This window comes from Bactrocera dorsalis, chromosome 4 (genome assembly GCF_023373825.1).
Source record: "Bactrocera dorsalis isolate Fly_Bdor chromosome 4, ASM2337382v1, whole genome shotgun sequence".
NCBI classification, from domain to species: Eukaryota; Metazoa; Arthropoda; class Insecta; order Diptera; family Tephritidae; genus Bactrocera; species Bactrocera dorsalis.
Window position 1 is genome coordinate 1,867,513 of NC_064306.1, and position 17,015 is coordinate 1,884,527.

The 17,015-nt window shown below is 35.3% G+C and overlaps 2 protein-coding genes and 1 long non-coding RNA gene across 3 annotated transcripts in view; 2 read left to right on the forward strand and 1 right to left on the reverse strand.

The window, feature by feature from the left end:
• Nucleotides 1-113: 113 nt before the first annotated feature.
• On the forward strand, nucleotides 114-2,577 carry LOC105226154 (60S ribosomal protein L17). Its single transcript, XM_011204951.4, has 3 exons — nucleotides 114-167; nucleotides 395-488; nucleotides 1,946-2,577. Exons 2-3 carry the CDS (start codon nucleotides 408-410, stop codon nucleotides 2,423-2,425), a joined length of 561 nt encoding a protein of 186 aa, XP_011203253.2. The 5' UTR covers nucleotides 114-167; nucleotides 395-407; the 3' UTR covers nucleotides 2,426-2,577.
• A 4,535-nt stretch (nucleotides 2,578-7,112) lies between these two features.
• On the reverse strand, nucleotides 7,113-7,568 carry LOC125778195 (uncharacterized). Its single transcript, XR_007422567.1, has 2 exons — nucleotides 7,433-7,568; nucleotides 7,113-7,366 (listed from the first exon to the last, which is right to left on the reverse strand). It is a non-coding gene; the product is annotated as an uncharacterized LOC125778195 (long non-coding RNA).
• A 4,045-nt stretch (nucleotides 7,569-11,613) lies between these two features.
• Nucleotides 11,614-17,015, forward strand: part of LOC105226153 (synaptic vesicle glycoprotein 2B) — a 34,927-nt gene continuing 29,525 nt past the window's right edge. The window contains exon 1 of the mRNA XM_011204950.4: nucleotides 11,614-12,492. The gene's annotated coding sequence lies outside the window, so the exon portion shown is untranslated. The remainder of the gene's footprint in view (nucleotides 12,493-17,015) is intronic.

Below are 17,015 nucleotides of genomic sequence, written 5' to 3' on the forward strand. Positions count from 1 at the left end.
AAATAAAAAACTGTGGTAATCAACACCTCTGAGTGAAATTCGTTACAACCCTGTGATTTAACCACCATGTTGAATTTGATTGACATTTGCATTGATGTGCACTGCCTTACCCACCAAGTGACAGCTGTCAAATAAGTTCTTTTCCGGTTTAATTTATCACGAAGAAGGTACGGTTTTGTCGAAGTGGAAAATAAAATTCTTCAACATCCAATAAAATATGTGGAACAAACCGAAAATGTGTGCAGAAATGCAACTGCCGAAGTGTGGTTTTGTTCATTTAATATACATTTTGGCCGATTTTGCACTACAGAGCCACATAAATGCTATTAACAAACATACTGTTTATATAGCTCGATAATATATACTTACGAATTGTATATTTGCAATCTTACAGAAATTAAACAATAATGGGACGGTACTCGCGGGAGCCAGAGAATGCCACAAAATCGTGCAAGGCGCGCGGACCAAATCTACGTGTGCACTTCAAGGTGAGTGATTTTTAGTAGAGTATTTATTGTGTATAAATAAGTGATGTTTTGATGTATTAACATGATGTAGAGAATATTCATCCTCAAGTGATGGAGCTGTATTTTAAATGGAACTACAATAATATAAATGAATTTTAATACATTGACTTTGTTTATGTGCCGAATTTTGACGGGAAGCTATAAAATACTGTTGCATCTTAAATCAGTGCTTGGAAAACTACAAGTTTCTTGATACTTTTGCAAAGATGCTAGACGAAATGAGCAGAGCTCAAAAGCCTGCGGCCAAGCATCAGCTGGGGAATCGTCATTTACTGCGATTAACCATCTAGAACTTGTGCTACAGTTGCAACATAAATGATCTTGTTCGATTATCTTTAAAATTCGGAACATAAATCTTGAACTTTTAACAAATAATAAATATTTTAGCATAATATGCGTTAAGAAGTGCATGAAATATTCCTGTGTTCTTCTAAAATAATTATGCTTACATCAAATCAGCAGAAAAAATGTGGTAAATACGCCTAACACTGCGAATCATCACTACCTGTCCTGTTAAACAAATAAATAAAAGTCCAAATCAGAGCCCAAAAGCCTGCGGCCAAGCATCAGCTGGGGAATCGTCATTTACGCGATTAACCATCTAGAACTTGTGCTACAGTTGCAACATAAATGATCTTGTTCAATTATCTTTAAAATTCGGAACATAAATCCTGAATTATAACAAATAATAAATATTTTAGCATAATATGCGTTAAGAAGTGCATGAAATATTCGTGTGTTCTTCTAAAATAATTATGCTTACATCAAATCAACAGAAAAATTGTGGTAAAAACGCCTAACACTGCGAATCCACAACCTGTCCTGTTAAACAAATAAATAAAAGTCTAAATCAGAGCCCAAAAGCCTGCGGCCAAGCATCAGCTGGCGAATTGCTAACTCCAGCGATTAACCATCTAGATCTTGTGCTACAGTTGCAACATAAATGATCTTGTTCGATTATCTTTAAAATTCGGAACATAAATCTTGAACTTATAACAAATAAAAAATATTTTAGCATATTATGCGTTAAGAAGTGCATGAAATATTCCTGTGTTCTTCTAAAATAATTATGCTTACATCATATCAACAGATATACTGTGGTAAAAACGCCTAACACTGCGAATCCACGACCTGTCCTGTTAAACAAATAAATAAAAGTCTAAATAACTAAATTGCATCTTAAATCAGTGCGTGAAAGAAATATACTTTAGTGACACTTTTGCAAAGATGCTAGATTAAATAAGCAGCGCTTTATAAGCTGCGGCCAAGCATCAGCTGGCGAATTGCTAACTCCTGCTATTTGCCATCTAGAACTTGTGTCACAAATACAAAACGATCTCATTCACTCATCGAATAAATATGACACTTATTTTACAAATGTTTTCTGCTTATACTAATTTATATCTATTCTCTTTCAGAACACCCATGAAACCGCGCAGGCTATCAAACGCATGCCTCTGCGCCGTGCGCAAAGCTTTTTGAAATCGGTCATCGAACAGAAAGAGTGCGTTCCATTCCGTCGCTTCAACGGTGGTGTTGGTCGTTGCGCACAAGCGAAGCAATGGAAGACCACCCAAGGTCGCTGGCCTAAGAAATCTGCTGAATTCCTTTTGCAGCTTCTGCGTAACGCTGAAGCTAACGCTGACTGCAAAGGTCTCGATGTCGACCGTCTGGTCATCGATCATATACAAGTAAATCGTGCACAATGTCTGCGTCGTCGCACATACCGTGCTCATGGTCGTATCAACCCCTACATGTCATCGCCATGTCACGTTGAGGTAATCCTTACTGAAAAGGAAGCGGTCGTGTCTAAGGCTTCTGAAAACGAGCCTGCCAAGAAGAAGCTGAGCAAAAAGAAGTTGCAGCGACAAAAGGAAAAGATGATGCGTTCCGAATAGATGTATCTAAGTCGATGATAAGGGATTGAATAAGAAGAGGACAGCAATTAATTTGATTTTGTATAAGCGGTAATAGCAGACAACAAAGTTTGAAAAATACTGTAGAAAAAGTTTGATCAATAAATCGGTTGAACGCTGTTGTTTAAAATAAATGTTTGTTTTGTTTTAATATGGCCTATGATACTCGGTATGTGTATAGAAAATGGATAAAATGATGTTCGATTGTTTTAGCGGTGGAAATCATTTCTGAAATAATTCTCAGCGGTGCTGCCGGACAGAGTCCTTAGCTAATCTTGTTTAAATCGGTAAGTAAATCAATTCCCATAACAACCGGTTCTACGTTATCGGATAATATCCGGGTAAAGGCTGTTATTTCGATGATCTAACTCTGTTTGAATCGGTAGAGGCTTTGACCGAATTAGGGCCCATTGCCGACTTTGTTGTTGTTGGGGCAGAATTCTACCGAGTTGACAGTCCTTGACCGTACTGTCGTGGGAACGATTTCCGACTTCATAATAATGTTCGGTCGTCCATAAAGGTTCTTTGTAAAACCCATTTCGGCGTTTGAAGGTTTGATGTTTTCGATAAACGTTGCATACTTTTAGGCGCTAGCTAGAAAACAACGCTCATAATTGAATTTAACGATAAATTTCTCGCTTCCGCTTATGGGAATATTCAAAAAAGCGGACTGTAGGCCGCAATGAGAATCTGTTGAATGAACCTAATTACAATGGCAGTGTTTGTATATCTTCTTTTTAAAGCGCAACGTTTTTTAATTGTTTACTGTTTTGTGCGATTTCAATTTACACACCGCTAATAGATAGCACCGACGAACTAGTAAGGTACGATGGTGACAACGAGGGTATTACACATAAGTAGCCATGACTGACTTAGTCACCAAAAACCCCAATACATAACCACAATCACAAAAAATAAAATATTATTTACAAACGCCAAATAATTAGTGGCTTAGTGTGAGAAAATCAAGCAAAGAGAATAACAATGAATTATGTAGACACAACTGTATAACCATAAGTTAAATAATACGTAACAATTCTGTAACATTTATTTAATAATTGTTTAACAATACATGAATCACCCATTGAATAGCTGGATCAGTATCACCCTGTAAAAAGAAGTCCGCTATTTTGACAGTTGAAAATAATTTGGCGTATAACTTTTCTTATAGTGAAATTTAAATTTGTTTTATTTCGACAATAATTACGGTATTAGTGAAAATTGTGCAAATATGTGAAGTGAAAGTAGGAAATAAAATGTGTGTGTATGCAGTGCAGTAAAATTTCAAAGCAATATGTGTTTATATCCTTCACGAATATGCGCTAGTGCCATAGTGATGCTTCCTCCAGTTATTATTAAGTACTTAATAAATATATACATAAATTTTAGTGTTAATATGCGTATGTGTATTTCAAATATGAGTGTACATATTGTTATCTGCGAGTCAAAACTTAGTGCTAACAGGTAGCGTAACGAGCGTAGTAAATACAATGAGCGAGCGCTTGGGCACCCACATGCCCGTACATGGAAGGATAGTGAAGCGACGATGTCCAAGGTATGTTATTTAGATAACTAAATTCATCACTTGAGCGCCGGAACTATTATAATTTTTACTTAACTTAGAAACATTCAATTTAAACTTTAGTATATTAATTCTTGCATTTAATGTGCAAATTGTGAAGGAGCACTCATAGTAGCGTTGAGTGCTCTTGAGTTCATTTGGGTAACTTGAATTCAATTACACTTTAATTTACGAACTTGTGAGCTATCACCACAATATAAACACACTTGTATATATAAATATATTTGTATGTACTAATACATGTAAATTATATTACGCGATCTGTGCAGAGTATATGTATGCATGTAGGTAAAACATACCAATCGCATAGAAATTCAAAATAACAACACAAACCACAAACAAACAATTTGTCTCATATTATTATTAATTAATTGAAGTACGACAAAATGTGCTCGAACTCCAAACTTGTACTGCGGCTTACCTATGTATATGATAACGGCATAGACATTTGTACATGCCTACATTGGTAAATGATAACGTTAATACTAAATAGCAGAGGTACATATGTATATATGTATATACTCGAAACATATGTCCGTATAAAACAAACATGAAACGAACTCTTCAAAATCGGGTATATGTATATTCAGAGTAACACGGATATACAGTATATTTAGTATGTACTTGTATGTATACGTACTGTATGTATGTATATACGCACTCCTTGTTCTTTAAAATTCCATCTATAAGATGTACTATATATTAACATACATATGCACATTTGTATAAACAACTTTTCCTTCAATCACATTTACTCTGCACATGTGAAGTATTACAAAGAAATAAAAACATACATATGTATACATATGTACATACTCGTACATACATCGGTAGTTTAGCGCTTCGTTATCATACATGCCCGCTTTACAATGCAAATTCATTGAATTAATTCAATTTTTAACACAGCAATCATTTACTCAGCTCAACTCTTTGCCATATGTATGTGTGTATGTGTAAAACAAATTTTTGAGTGAGGCAGTGGGTGGTGCCGGTAATGCAGGTGGGTGGTGCTGGAGGTGGCGATTGGTGTATGTAAAACAAATACATATGTGTGTATATGCACTTAGTTTGTACAATATGTTTGTTTGTATGCACGTTTTTGCGGTGTGGCAGTGTCGACCGTCGTACGCGTGGGCGTCCTATGGTGACGATCGTGGCATGTATGCTTTCTTGTACTTATTAGACTGAGTTGGAAGTTCGATAACCTCATGTAGGAAAAAAAGATCAAACAATGAACCCCTATATAATGAAGAAACAAAAGTCGAGTACTAAATGTTATTAATTCGCTACTGGTAATCAGTTTTTGGCGTAGTCAGTTGGGACTAGAGACCCTCAGTAAATTATGTAGGTTGTTTGAATATCCTCAGAAATTCTCAAGCATGTTAGTTGATACTGAACTCTTTGTATATACAGAATACTGTTAGGATCTTATTGGATCAGAACTAATTGAAGATCGAAGATCAAGTAAATCGTTATGGTAGGCCAACCAAGAGGATTTGGGTAAAGGACCACAGGGCGATATTTCTAAAGATAATATATTAATCAATAAGATCAAAATATGAAAGGAATATAAATGAAAATAATTTCTCTGTTGAGTCGCTCTTGTATCCAGCATTACGCTCATATATTTTGAAATCTTGCAACTAAATGCTCAATTCCTCAACAAATTCTGTAGATTTATCATGTATTATGTTGTTGTTATAGCGACAGAAAACATCCCTGAACAAATTTGGTGGAATGCTGCCGAGTTGATAGTCCTTGGACGATAAAAATCTGGTTTTGTTCGTTACCTAAAACCGACTTTTGTGGAAACGACATTGACTGTGATCCCGGGACGGGATTATCAATTGTCATCGACTGTGTTAAACTATGGCATATGGTATAGCATGTGCCAATGAGAGAGGTTGATGAGACTTTACACTATGGAAATTTACTATTTTTCACCAAATTGAAAACTTACCATCAACTTACGCTCACGCTTTCAATTGCCATGTCTTTCGTACGCCACTCAACGAAGTCGCCGACACAAACGTTGATAACGACATCAACAGATCAACGGATCAAGCCTGCTGACAATGCCTGATGAGCAGATTTAATTTACACGATCGCATTATAATCAGATTTAGCGCATTGAAGCCGAGCTCTGGCACCGAGGCGCTACACAAATCAACTATGCAAACACGCATACTTACATACATCCATACAAACAGACACAGAAAGTAGTTATTGTGTTCGTAATTGTAGTGCGCACATAGACGACTGTAATGTGCATTCGTCCGGCACCGCCAAACACCGTTTGTTTATTCAGTCAGACCGTTGGTTGGTTAGTTGTTTGGTTGGTAGGTCGGTCGAGGACGGGGCACTCGGGACCAAGGGGTTGCATACACCAAATTGAATTGGCGGCGTTTGTGTCTGTGTTTTTGGAGCGACGACTGTCGGATTTACTTGTAAATCAGCTAAACAGTTTAGCATTAACCGCGACACATAACGCTCCACCGACGAGTACGAAAATTCAAACGGATAAAAAATATTTGCTCCAAGCTGAGTTCTCTAAATCCACAATTAAGTTTTTCAATATTTCTCTAGTGAATGCCAAGTGCTGCGAACACGAATCGTTGAATTGAATTGAATGAAGTGAAAAGCTATTAACGGCTTCAATGCCTTTTCATCAGGTTTTCAAGCGTACGTAGCGCGTTTAAGTTTAAGTGAGAAAATTAACGGCTGAAAACAGCTAAAAAACAATTCTGAATTTTAATCAGCCTTTCGAATAAGCGCTCACAGTGTTCTAGCGCGGAAAATCGGCACAGCGGCGCTGCTGAAATTCCCACAATTGCAAAAGCGATTGGAATTGAATTATATTAAAACGAATTAAAAGCGTAAAAAGCGAAAGAAAAAACCAACAGCAAAGCTTACAACAACAATAGTGCCACTCTCCACCGACGACACTATGCGCGTGCGTTTAATCGCGACTTTTTTTAGTTTTATAATTTTTTTCTTTTTCTTCACGGTTTGTCGGCGTTTATTTTATTAATTAAATGCCGACAATTTTTTCTTTTGCGCGCTTTAATTAATTAATCAAAACAACAATTTCTCTTAGTTTAAAACTTATTAAATGCCTGCAAATGGAAAGAGTGCAAATGAAAATTGAATAATTGATTAAATGATGAGGCGTTTGTGAATTCGGATATAAAAAACTTCAATTGGATAAGCTCGCATCAACAGAATAATCCGCAGACGTACTGATCTCTTAAAATAAATTGCGTTCTCCCCTTCACTGAGTGCAAGATTTTGTTTAGATGTACCAAGAATCAACCTTATAGAACTTATTTGGAGTGGAAGCACTGAAAAAAAACACACATAAAAATATTAAATATTTAATTCGGTGCTATTAGTTTCGAAATACATACAAAATGTTTAATGTTATTGTTGTTTTGGTAGCGGCAGAAAATATTCCTCAAGTAATTTCGAGGAGTGGTGTATGGTTAATAGTCCTTGTCCGAATAAAATTCCGGGTCCGATCCGGTTACGCCGGCCGGATTGTTGTTTTTATAGTGTCAGAAAATATTCCTGCAGTAATTTCGAGGGTTGGTGACCAATTGACAGTCCGTGGACGCATAAAAATCCGGGTGCGTTCCGGTTACGCTGACCCGACTGTTGTGGAAACTGTTCTTTATAACTACAAGTAAAACTCTGCTAAAAAGGTTGTAGGGAGTTGATATCTCAATTTTTGATCTGAAAATATACGGTTTATATTACATTTGAATCAAATTTCGAATTCCTCTATGCTATTCGTTCAAGAAAGATCCGAAAAGTACATTTTGATTGAATGAATCACTTAGGCTGTTGCCTTAAAACGCTTATTATAAATTTTATTTCTGAGACTGTAAGTTCAAACTCAGTATAGCTTTACCTTTGCTGCATGTTTCATGATCTTACTAAACTTTTAAACTCCCAATACGAATGTACATATACTGTAAACTTTTGCCATATTTTGATATGATTCCTCATCTTCTGACTGTTGAATACATATCTTTTATTCTCGACAAAAACCGTAACCCTTTTTGCTTATTCTTGGCGTAGTGCTGAATTACTGCTCCTTCCACATCGTGGAAAGTGCGCAAAAATCCATTCCAATGAGAAAATTTACCGAATTATCACAAAGCCCTCGTATAATATGTGATTTAGCTTTTTCAGCTAACAGTGCTTTCATCTTAGTTATTATTCTCAATTCATTGTTGATTGTGTAATACACAGCTATTTTCGCACATTCATACATATGTGTGCACATTTACTTAGAACTAGTGATATTTAGTTCAAATAAAAATTTGAATTACCTGACAGAGTTTTCCCGTCACGAAAGCATACCAGTTTGAACTTGCCGCTTATCTAATTGATTAAACAAAAACAAAATGGCAAACAATTCAGACTGTAATTAATAAAGTGTTCTAATCTGCCGCGTTTAGATTAATTGAAGAGAAATGGCGTGTTTTAGTATCTGAATGGAAAATTTTCAATAAATGAATGAAATAAGGCGATTGTTTGATATTTGGAAACCGTCGTTATACCTTCATTGTATTTATCTTTTTAAATTTGTGAAATCATACCCAAAGGCACCTATCGCATCGTTCTTCCTTTGAAAGCCGCTTTATAGTGTTTGGCAAACAGAAGCAGTCAGACAAGCAGAGAGCTTTATCCACAAATACCTACATTTAATTGTTGGTCCGAAAAAGAATTATCCGCCAAGAGAGCTGAATTGGTCTCTATATATAGTCGTGTAATACATAAGTATATTTAACATATACATATATGTAGATATTGGGTCACCCACTAAGTTTTTTCTTTTTTGTTTAGTGCAATTTTAACACGATTTTTTATTGTGTAAAACATTTTATAATATTATATATTCTCTATTTTTGTATTCCAAAAAAATTTTTGTACAAGCAAGCCTTATTATATCAGCTGTTCAAATATATAACGGTAAAACAGATAAGTGTGAAGTTGGCTGCGAAAAAATTCAATAAGATCAGCTGTTGTCATCAAAGGAAATTACTTAGTGAACAACACAATATATCAGTTTGCATCCATCGACTACTTTAGGTTATTAATTACTTCCGGATCTTATGTCTTATAAGACATCGATTCAGCGGAGTCAATCATCCATCTCTATATCTCGCCTTAGTTTCATTTTTCACCTTGTTCCCTCACTAATATCAATGCAGTTCGTATGTAATACATAACCTCAATAGGAAATACGTGACTGCAAAGCGTTTTTCTGCATCGCCGCTATCTTTTCAGAATTGAGTTTGTTTTGTTTTGCTTTTTGAGTATTTGTTGTGGCTTTATTTATCTTTTGCTTATGCCCTATCCACCGCCAACTCATTCATAATTAATGAAATTGATGAAAACATAAAACCGTTTAGGAGGCACCTTTGTTTATTGCTTTTACTACATAATGAAACTGAATTTTTCCGGTTTCACTCGCCGCAAAGGCTTTGGCGGCGCTGCCAAGCCGGTGGTGTGTCATATATCGCAGAAAGACTCGTCTCGTCACTCGTCGAATCGGTGTCTTGTTTACTTCGCAGAATGTTGTGGTTATTTTGGGGGAGTAACGAGATGGGTGTCTCATTTCTTCACAAAAAATCGTTAAAAATGTAGCAAAAACAAAATGTTTCAAAACCAAACATAACTCAAGCGTTTTCGCATACCGACAGTATATGCGAAAAGCTTGTGACCATAAACAGTAAACAAACAATTTAAAAACGATTAACAATTAAGTGGAATTAATGCTAAAAATTTGCTATAAATATAAATAAATAAAGAGGAGAACAAATAAAAGAAAATGACGAAATAACACGAGAAAGCTCATAACTAAAAAACGTGGAGAAGCTAAGTTTAGCTAAACTGAAATTCATTGAAAACGTGTTCTTTTTTTGTTTTTGTAAAATAATGAATTTTAAATTATAAAAAAAAGCCATAACCAATTAAATGTCAAATTTCTTTGAACACTTTGCGTGCCTCGCTAATATTTTTTCGTTCTAACCTTTTATATTGGGAAATATGTACATGTATGTTTACGAATATAGTCACATCCACATGTATGTATATACATATGTATGTACATTTTTACGTATCTTCGCGTTACTTCTGAAATCGCCTGACTTCTTAATTGAAACTCGTTCACGCTGAGCATCGGCGGCTGCGAAGTACGAAATTGGACTGTGCCACATACTTAAATGTGACGGGTTCAATGTGCAAATTGAACTATACACATATACATATGTATGTGTGTATATATTTTTGTTATTGCTTTTATAAGTACATTCATTTGTATTTATAAATGAAATTTCCAGCGCTGCAAATCGCACAATGATCATAAAATATATGAGACTTCTCATTAGAGTACGTCTTAGTAAAATGTCCTTGAACTCGGTTTTTAAGTGCTACGCTTCTGAGCAAAAGAATATAAGAAATATCTAACCTCATTTACCTAACTTGCAAAATGTTTTAAATAAACAATATATTTATAGTATATGAATCAATATAGAAATATAGACCACCATCAATTACCACTTTGTTTGCCTTTGGAGCCAACGGTTAATGGCGTTTTGTGGATGTGGCAGTGGTCCGATTATGGCCATCTACGAACTCGTACTTTATTGCCTAAAAATGCGGATAGACGGACGGGCGGACCGACAGTCAAGCGGATTTCAACTTTTCTCGTCATTCTGATCATTTATATACATATAACCCTAAATCTCTCTCGATTAGTTTTCGGTGATACATACAACGCTGAGGTGAACAAAACTATTATACTCTGTTGCAGGAGTATAAAAATATGTACATATTGATTGAAATTTTGAAAAAGCATTATTTTTATATATAAAACATTTATTTAAACAAAAATTAAAAAATATTTTTTTGAATAAAATAAATATAATAAACACGCGAAAACTGAAGACATAGATTTCATTGAATCAAATGAATTAAATGTGTTTACAGGGGTGTATATTGATTATAAAAATTAAATAAATACATTTGTGAATACAGAAAACTTAATGTTTTCTCTATTAAATAAAAAATATAACTAATATTTAATAATATTATTACTACTCATCAAATCGCTGCTAAACAGAAGTATACAGTAAAATTAATATCGAAATATTCCAACTGTGTTATAATATAACTGTTTCCTGCGTTTGAAAAAGTGTTTAAAATTTATACTTTAAAATAGTTTTCAAGTAAAAAGTACTGAAATTCATTAATACGTACAAAAATTAATTTTCCCTAAAAGTGCAAAAATTTATTTAAAAGTGCAAAATTAATCATTTAAAGGCAATTATTTATTAAAAATTAATAAAAAAAAATAAGACAAAACAAAAAATATAATAAAAACATTAAAATGTGTAAATATTTGTAAAAGAGTGAAATAAAAAAATTAAAATTAATGTAGAAAGTATTTAAATATACTAACAAAATTTATGGAACGAGAAAATAAAGTTTAACAATTTTTTACAACATTCAAAGAAAATTAAATAAAAAACTGCGAAAAAAAAAATTAAAAAATATATAACAATAATAAATTCAAATAAAAGTGTTGAGAAAACTAAAAATTAAACGCAAGCAACAAAACATATTTCATCTAAGCTACATTACGTAATAAATCCGTCGACTTACATGGATATGTCCCTGATTGCAACAACTACATGCATACATACATAAATGTATATGAATTCGCTTGATTAATTTCCAACTTAACGGAAGTACGCCAAAAACAGATAAGTTAGAAGCCACAAAATAGACAACGACAACGAAGCAACACATAATAAAATCACACAAACAATAAATGTCACAATCAAGCAAATACAATAGTTAATGCAACACAATAAAAGTAAAAGAGGAGCACAATTTTTTTGTTGAGATTACAATCAACAGACTTAAATTGCTAAAGAAAAGAACGCGAACTCAATCAGCAGCATAAAACGCTTTGACGTCGTTCGGTCCAGCGCGCATGCATTCGTTTGGACTTCAGCTATTACGCACGTAAGCGACAGCTAGTTATATTTTTTATTGTTATTGTTGCTTCACGCAAGTTTACACGACATAACCAAATACGCGATCAGTTTGGAGACACGTCGCTGCTGTCGCCAAGTCAAGTTTTCCTCAACCACGCCACATCATCAGCATAAGCAACAACAAACGGACGCGCAACGTCGGCAATTGACGAGCGACGACACTGTCGATATACTCTTTTGAATGGAAACACTGGACAGTGGCATTTATGAGACGCATAACTGCCGACTGCAAGTTAACGCAGCACATAGCAACCGCAACGCCAACGACGACGACACTGGCAACGGCTGCATAAACGCCACTTGCGTACGACAAGCACAACAAAAGCGAAGCTATTGCTACCTGCTCGCTAGCGGCGACTACACGCTGTGGATTGTCAAACTGAACTATCCAAAAGGTAGGTGAACAAAAGCGAATGCGCTGGCAGTGCGGCGACGGTTGGGTGGCCCTAATGTGGCACAAATACATACATACATTCATGCTGAAACACAAATATTTTGTATGATAAGATATATAAAAAAAACATAAACGAAAAATATTTGAGTTTTTATGAAATATTGCTCTTGTTTTGTATGCAAGCCGTTTTAATGCAATCTAAAATTGTTTGCTTTAATAACATAGCTAGCGTTTATTCGCTAGTATTCGTATGTGTACTGAGTCACTTTTTATCTGGCGCCACTTTTGTAGATATTGCTTGAAAGTGAAGGATATGCCAATGTTGCCAGCGCAGACAGTTTGACTGACAAGCACGCACATACATACAAATACATACATAGAATGAATACTTACCATACCTACAAATACACGTGCAATCGGCGATATTTCCACACTTGGCGTACCAAACTACATATAGCTCATATAAGTACATGCCTGGGCACTTATGTACATATGTAAATAAGGAAGGCGAAGACAAAACGGAAAAAATACGTACATATGTATATGTAGAATACGAAAACTCTCCACTTTGGCTATTGTGAAGCGCTTTTGTTACTCATACGCCATGTTACACCGAAACGCTGGCGCGTTGTACTTTGCTTGAGCAGCAGTCGCTCAACTGTCAGCCGTCAGCCGTCAACCGCCAGCGGTGCGTCAACAACCTGTTGCTCTCGCGCTCTCACACAGCTTTGCTTTATCACATTTCGCTGAAGTGAACGCTGAAATGTAAATATTTTCCTTCTGTCGACGATAAATAAATTACATTAAATTTCATTTCCAACTACAACTGCGTTGTAGCGCGTCTCATTAGCTGCATGTGTGGATGTATGTACACTTGTACTTATATGCTTAACAGGCATGTTTTATTAATATGTGCGTTTGCATGTGTGCGTGTGTGGGTGACATTTATTTAGTTTTTAATCAAATATAATAATTTATCAAATAAACATACATACATACATATGCATATATACATATATAAATCTATTTTTTTATTTTTTCTATTTTTGTGCTACTGTGTGTATGTGTGCGTGTTTATACTCGCGAAAATGATAAACAAACTAAGTGAGAGACGTCCATCCGTCAAACGGCCTGCACATGTGACTTTGCCTGTGTGCTGCGCCCCCTATTTTGTAGCGATAATTACAAATTGATAAATTTTGTAAAATAAAATGTATAGAAAATTATTTAAACTGAGAAAATTGTATCACGCTATAAGCCAAAAAGCGCATTTTGCTCTCTATAAAGCTTTCTTAATGCCCTAGAAGTGTTTTTGTGAAAGTTTTTTGCCTAAAATTTGTTGGTTCCACCACCGAACGAAGCGCGTGTCTTGCGGCGATTAGATCGCGGATTAGAGGTTTTTGTAATGGCAGTGGGGCGAAGGTTTTAAAAAACCGTGTCTCCTGTTTGACATGATTTCAACGCTTGTAGTGATCTAAAATTGAAAAAAAGTCTTCATTGATTAAGATTTCGCCATCGGTTTGAGCTTTGCCAAAGATAAAAGTTCCAAAAATGGCGTCGACACCCGAAGAAGGTTGGCTAATCTGAAGGCCTCAGATGCCTTGTATTCCCTTTTTTGACCTTTTCGAAATTTTAAAAAATACTTAAAATTAAAAATTTCCAAAATCCAAGGCAAACGCGAGCGAGAATTGTATAACAAAGATTTCTGTCAAATTTCAAAGGAATTGGTTTAGCACAATTTGAGACATCATCTCAACCACCCCGAAAAAAAATACTTTCGAGGAAACATTTAACATTTTTCATACGCACAAATCGGCCTAACTCATCATGTAGCTATCAAGTTTATGAAAGCAAGATTTGAATGCCTGTTTTTGGCGTACTGTTTCGCATATGTTAGGCCTTTCTCAGCTAGTTCATCAAATCAAATATTTTATTAATGGTTTAAGGCAAAAATTCCATGGTTGCCATATAAAATGAATTACGTGTGTACAGTATTCGTTCACAGTTTTGGAACACATTCAAAATTGCCAAAATATTTTGTGGAACAATGGTATCGTACAATTTTCCATATTATACATAGAATGTAGAATGAAATGCCAACAAAACAAAACAGCACATACACACATATGTATATATGTACATACACATGCGTATTTACGTGAGTTTATCGAATGTGGAACGTTTTCAATACGAAATTCGTGCAGATCATTGTGCGTGCGTGTGTTTTTTTGCGAGTTTTCGTACAGTTCCACAAAGAAATGGTACCGAAAAAATCGTTTCCACAATATAAGCCAATACGCCACAATATATAGGGTTATTTGCTGGGCGCTACTGCATCAGCAAACGCCGGAGAGCAGCCAGAAATCAGAAATCAGGGTATGTACCAAAAAGTGAAGAAACAAAGTGCCATTTGGAGAAAAATATATAAGCATAAATTATACATATATAAGGAGAAATACATAAGAAATAGAAATACAATAAAACAGAACATTTTTAAAGATACTTATTTATATAGTATAGTATACGTATGTACTTGCGGTGTTCAAAGCTCAATCAAAATAACGGCAAATGATCTTTGTCGTACGTTTATACAAACAACCATTCCTAGCAAGTGCTCTAAAGTGCCGTTTTGACTGCTGTTGCAACAAATTGAAAAGTGACGAATAGAGAAAATTCAAATTTGTGTGGTAATGAAATTGTTGATGACGTCGTTGACTGAATTGGCGTAGCAGGTGTTGTTGATGACGCTGCTGCACACTTGTATTTATACACAAGACCATGATGAAATAGCTACGGCTGTGCATAGACTGTTCTTGAACTTTTTCGCACAAAATTTGCTGTTTTCCAAATAAAAATATCAATAATAGAGGAGTTACCGCGTTGTAAATCTCGCTATATTTGCAAGTATGCTATAAATAATTAAATGGAAAATCATTGTCTGGGATTAAACTGGTCGCGAATCGGCCCAAACGAGTTCGAAGCGGTTCGCTGAGGCGTCTATGTGCCTATCAATAAAACCGTGACCACTATATTTATATTGTTTCTGCTGTCCTACGAAGTGTATCAATTGAAATTAATTTAAACGTATCCAAACAGTCTTAAACGCCGCTGTACGCGCAGCAACAATCAGAATCATAAGTATCATAGCCGCCACCGTAGACTCGTACGCCGGTCAACTGGCAATCGAAGTGCCGCTGACCAATTTACCGCGAACACCGAGCAAGTGCGGTAATTCGCGCAAACAAACACACACATATGAGTTCACAGCGCTGCTTTAATTTCTCTATTATATGGTTTTTATTTACTTTTGTATCACCACAACAATTTTTACACTTTTTTGCTATTTTCGCGCGTGCAATTTTATCACAGCTCTTGAGCTAGTTCTTCGCTTGAATTTGCTAAGCGTTCGCATTGTTTACTTTCGATTTTTATTGCCCATTTACATTTGTTTTCGCCGCGAGTAAAAATCAATTAGTTGCGTTTGTTTACAAATATTCGTGTCTATAAATATGCCAACAAAGGTTGCTACTGCTATGCTAATGATGATTAGCTTGTTGCTAATTTACACATTACAGCATAAAACAAAAAATACTAAAAAAAACGTTGACTTCGGCTGCCGAAGCTAGAAGACCGTGCACAGCTGCATTTCTCATAGTACAAAAGAGTATAAAAAGTCCTTTATCGTGATTTTGAACGATCACTTTATATGGCAGCTATATGCTATAGTGGCCCGTTTAGAACAATATGTGTTGTGATTGTAGCGCGGCCTTGGACAGTAATCCATGCCAAATTTCGTAAAGATATCTTGTCAAATAAACAAGTTTGCCATATAAAGTACTTGATTTAGATCAATCAGTTTTTTTAGCAGCAATATACTATAGTGGTCCAATCTGAATAATAATCTGTGCCAATTTTTGTGCAGATATCTTGTCATATAAAAACATGTTCCATATAAAGACTTGATATTTCAGATCGATATCTCAAACACTGAGCGACTTCTTCGTGTATATACGACGAAAATTTTATAAATTCTACAAATTCGAAAAATATTTAGAAAAAAGCGCAAAATAGTTGCAAAATAAAAACCAAAATCGTGCCACATTTACTAAAATTTTGTAAAAACAAACATCGGTTGAAAGGCAAGCCCGCGCAGCACAACACAGGGTGCACTGTCTTACAAATCTTCATCACACTTACTTCCGTTTTCCGTGCGTGTACATACATACATATGTACTTCGTGTGACAGCCATTTTGTTGTAAAATTTCAAGTGCAATTATTGCTTATCTGCTGTATGTTTTATTCTTGTCTCAGCGCTCAGTCATGTCACGTACGCAAGAGAGCAATCATACAAACACACACACATCCAACCACTTTTGAGCGCAGACAGGCACCTTGAGTGTCGCTGCCAGGCCATAGGTACTTGCTTTTTGAACGCACTTTGCCACTTTTCATACAACAACAACAACAGCAAAACTCTTGTTTATTTATTTATTTATTAATTACTTGCGGCGTAGTAATTTGAA

Bases quoted from the DNA above. Each gene is read 5' to 3' on its own strand.
- LOC105226154 (XM_011204951.4), top strand. From the start codon at position 408: ATGGGACGGTACTCGCGGGAGCCAGAGAATGCCACAAAATCGTGCAAG. The intron at 489-1,945 runs GTGAGTGATTTT...ATTCTCTTTCAG, and splicing joins ATCTACGTGTGCACTTCAAG to AACACCCATGAAACCGCGCA.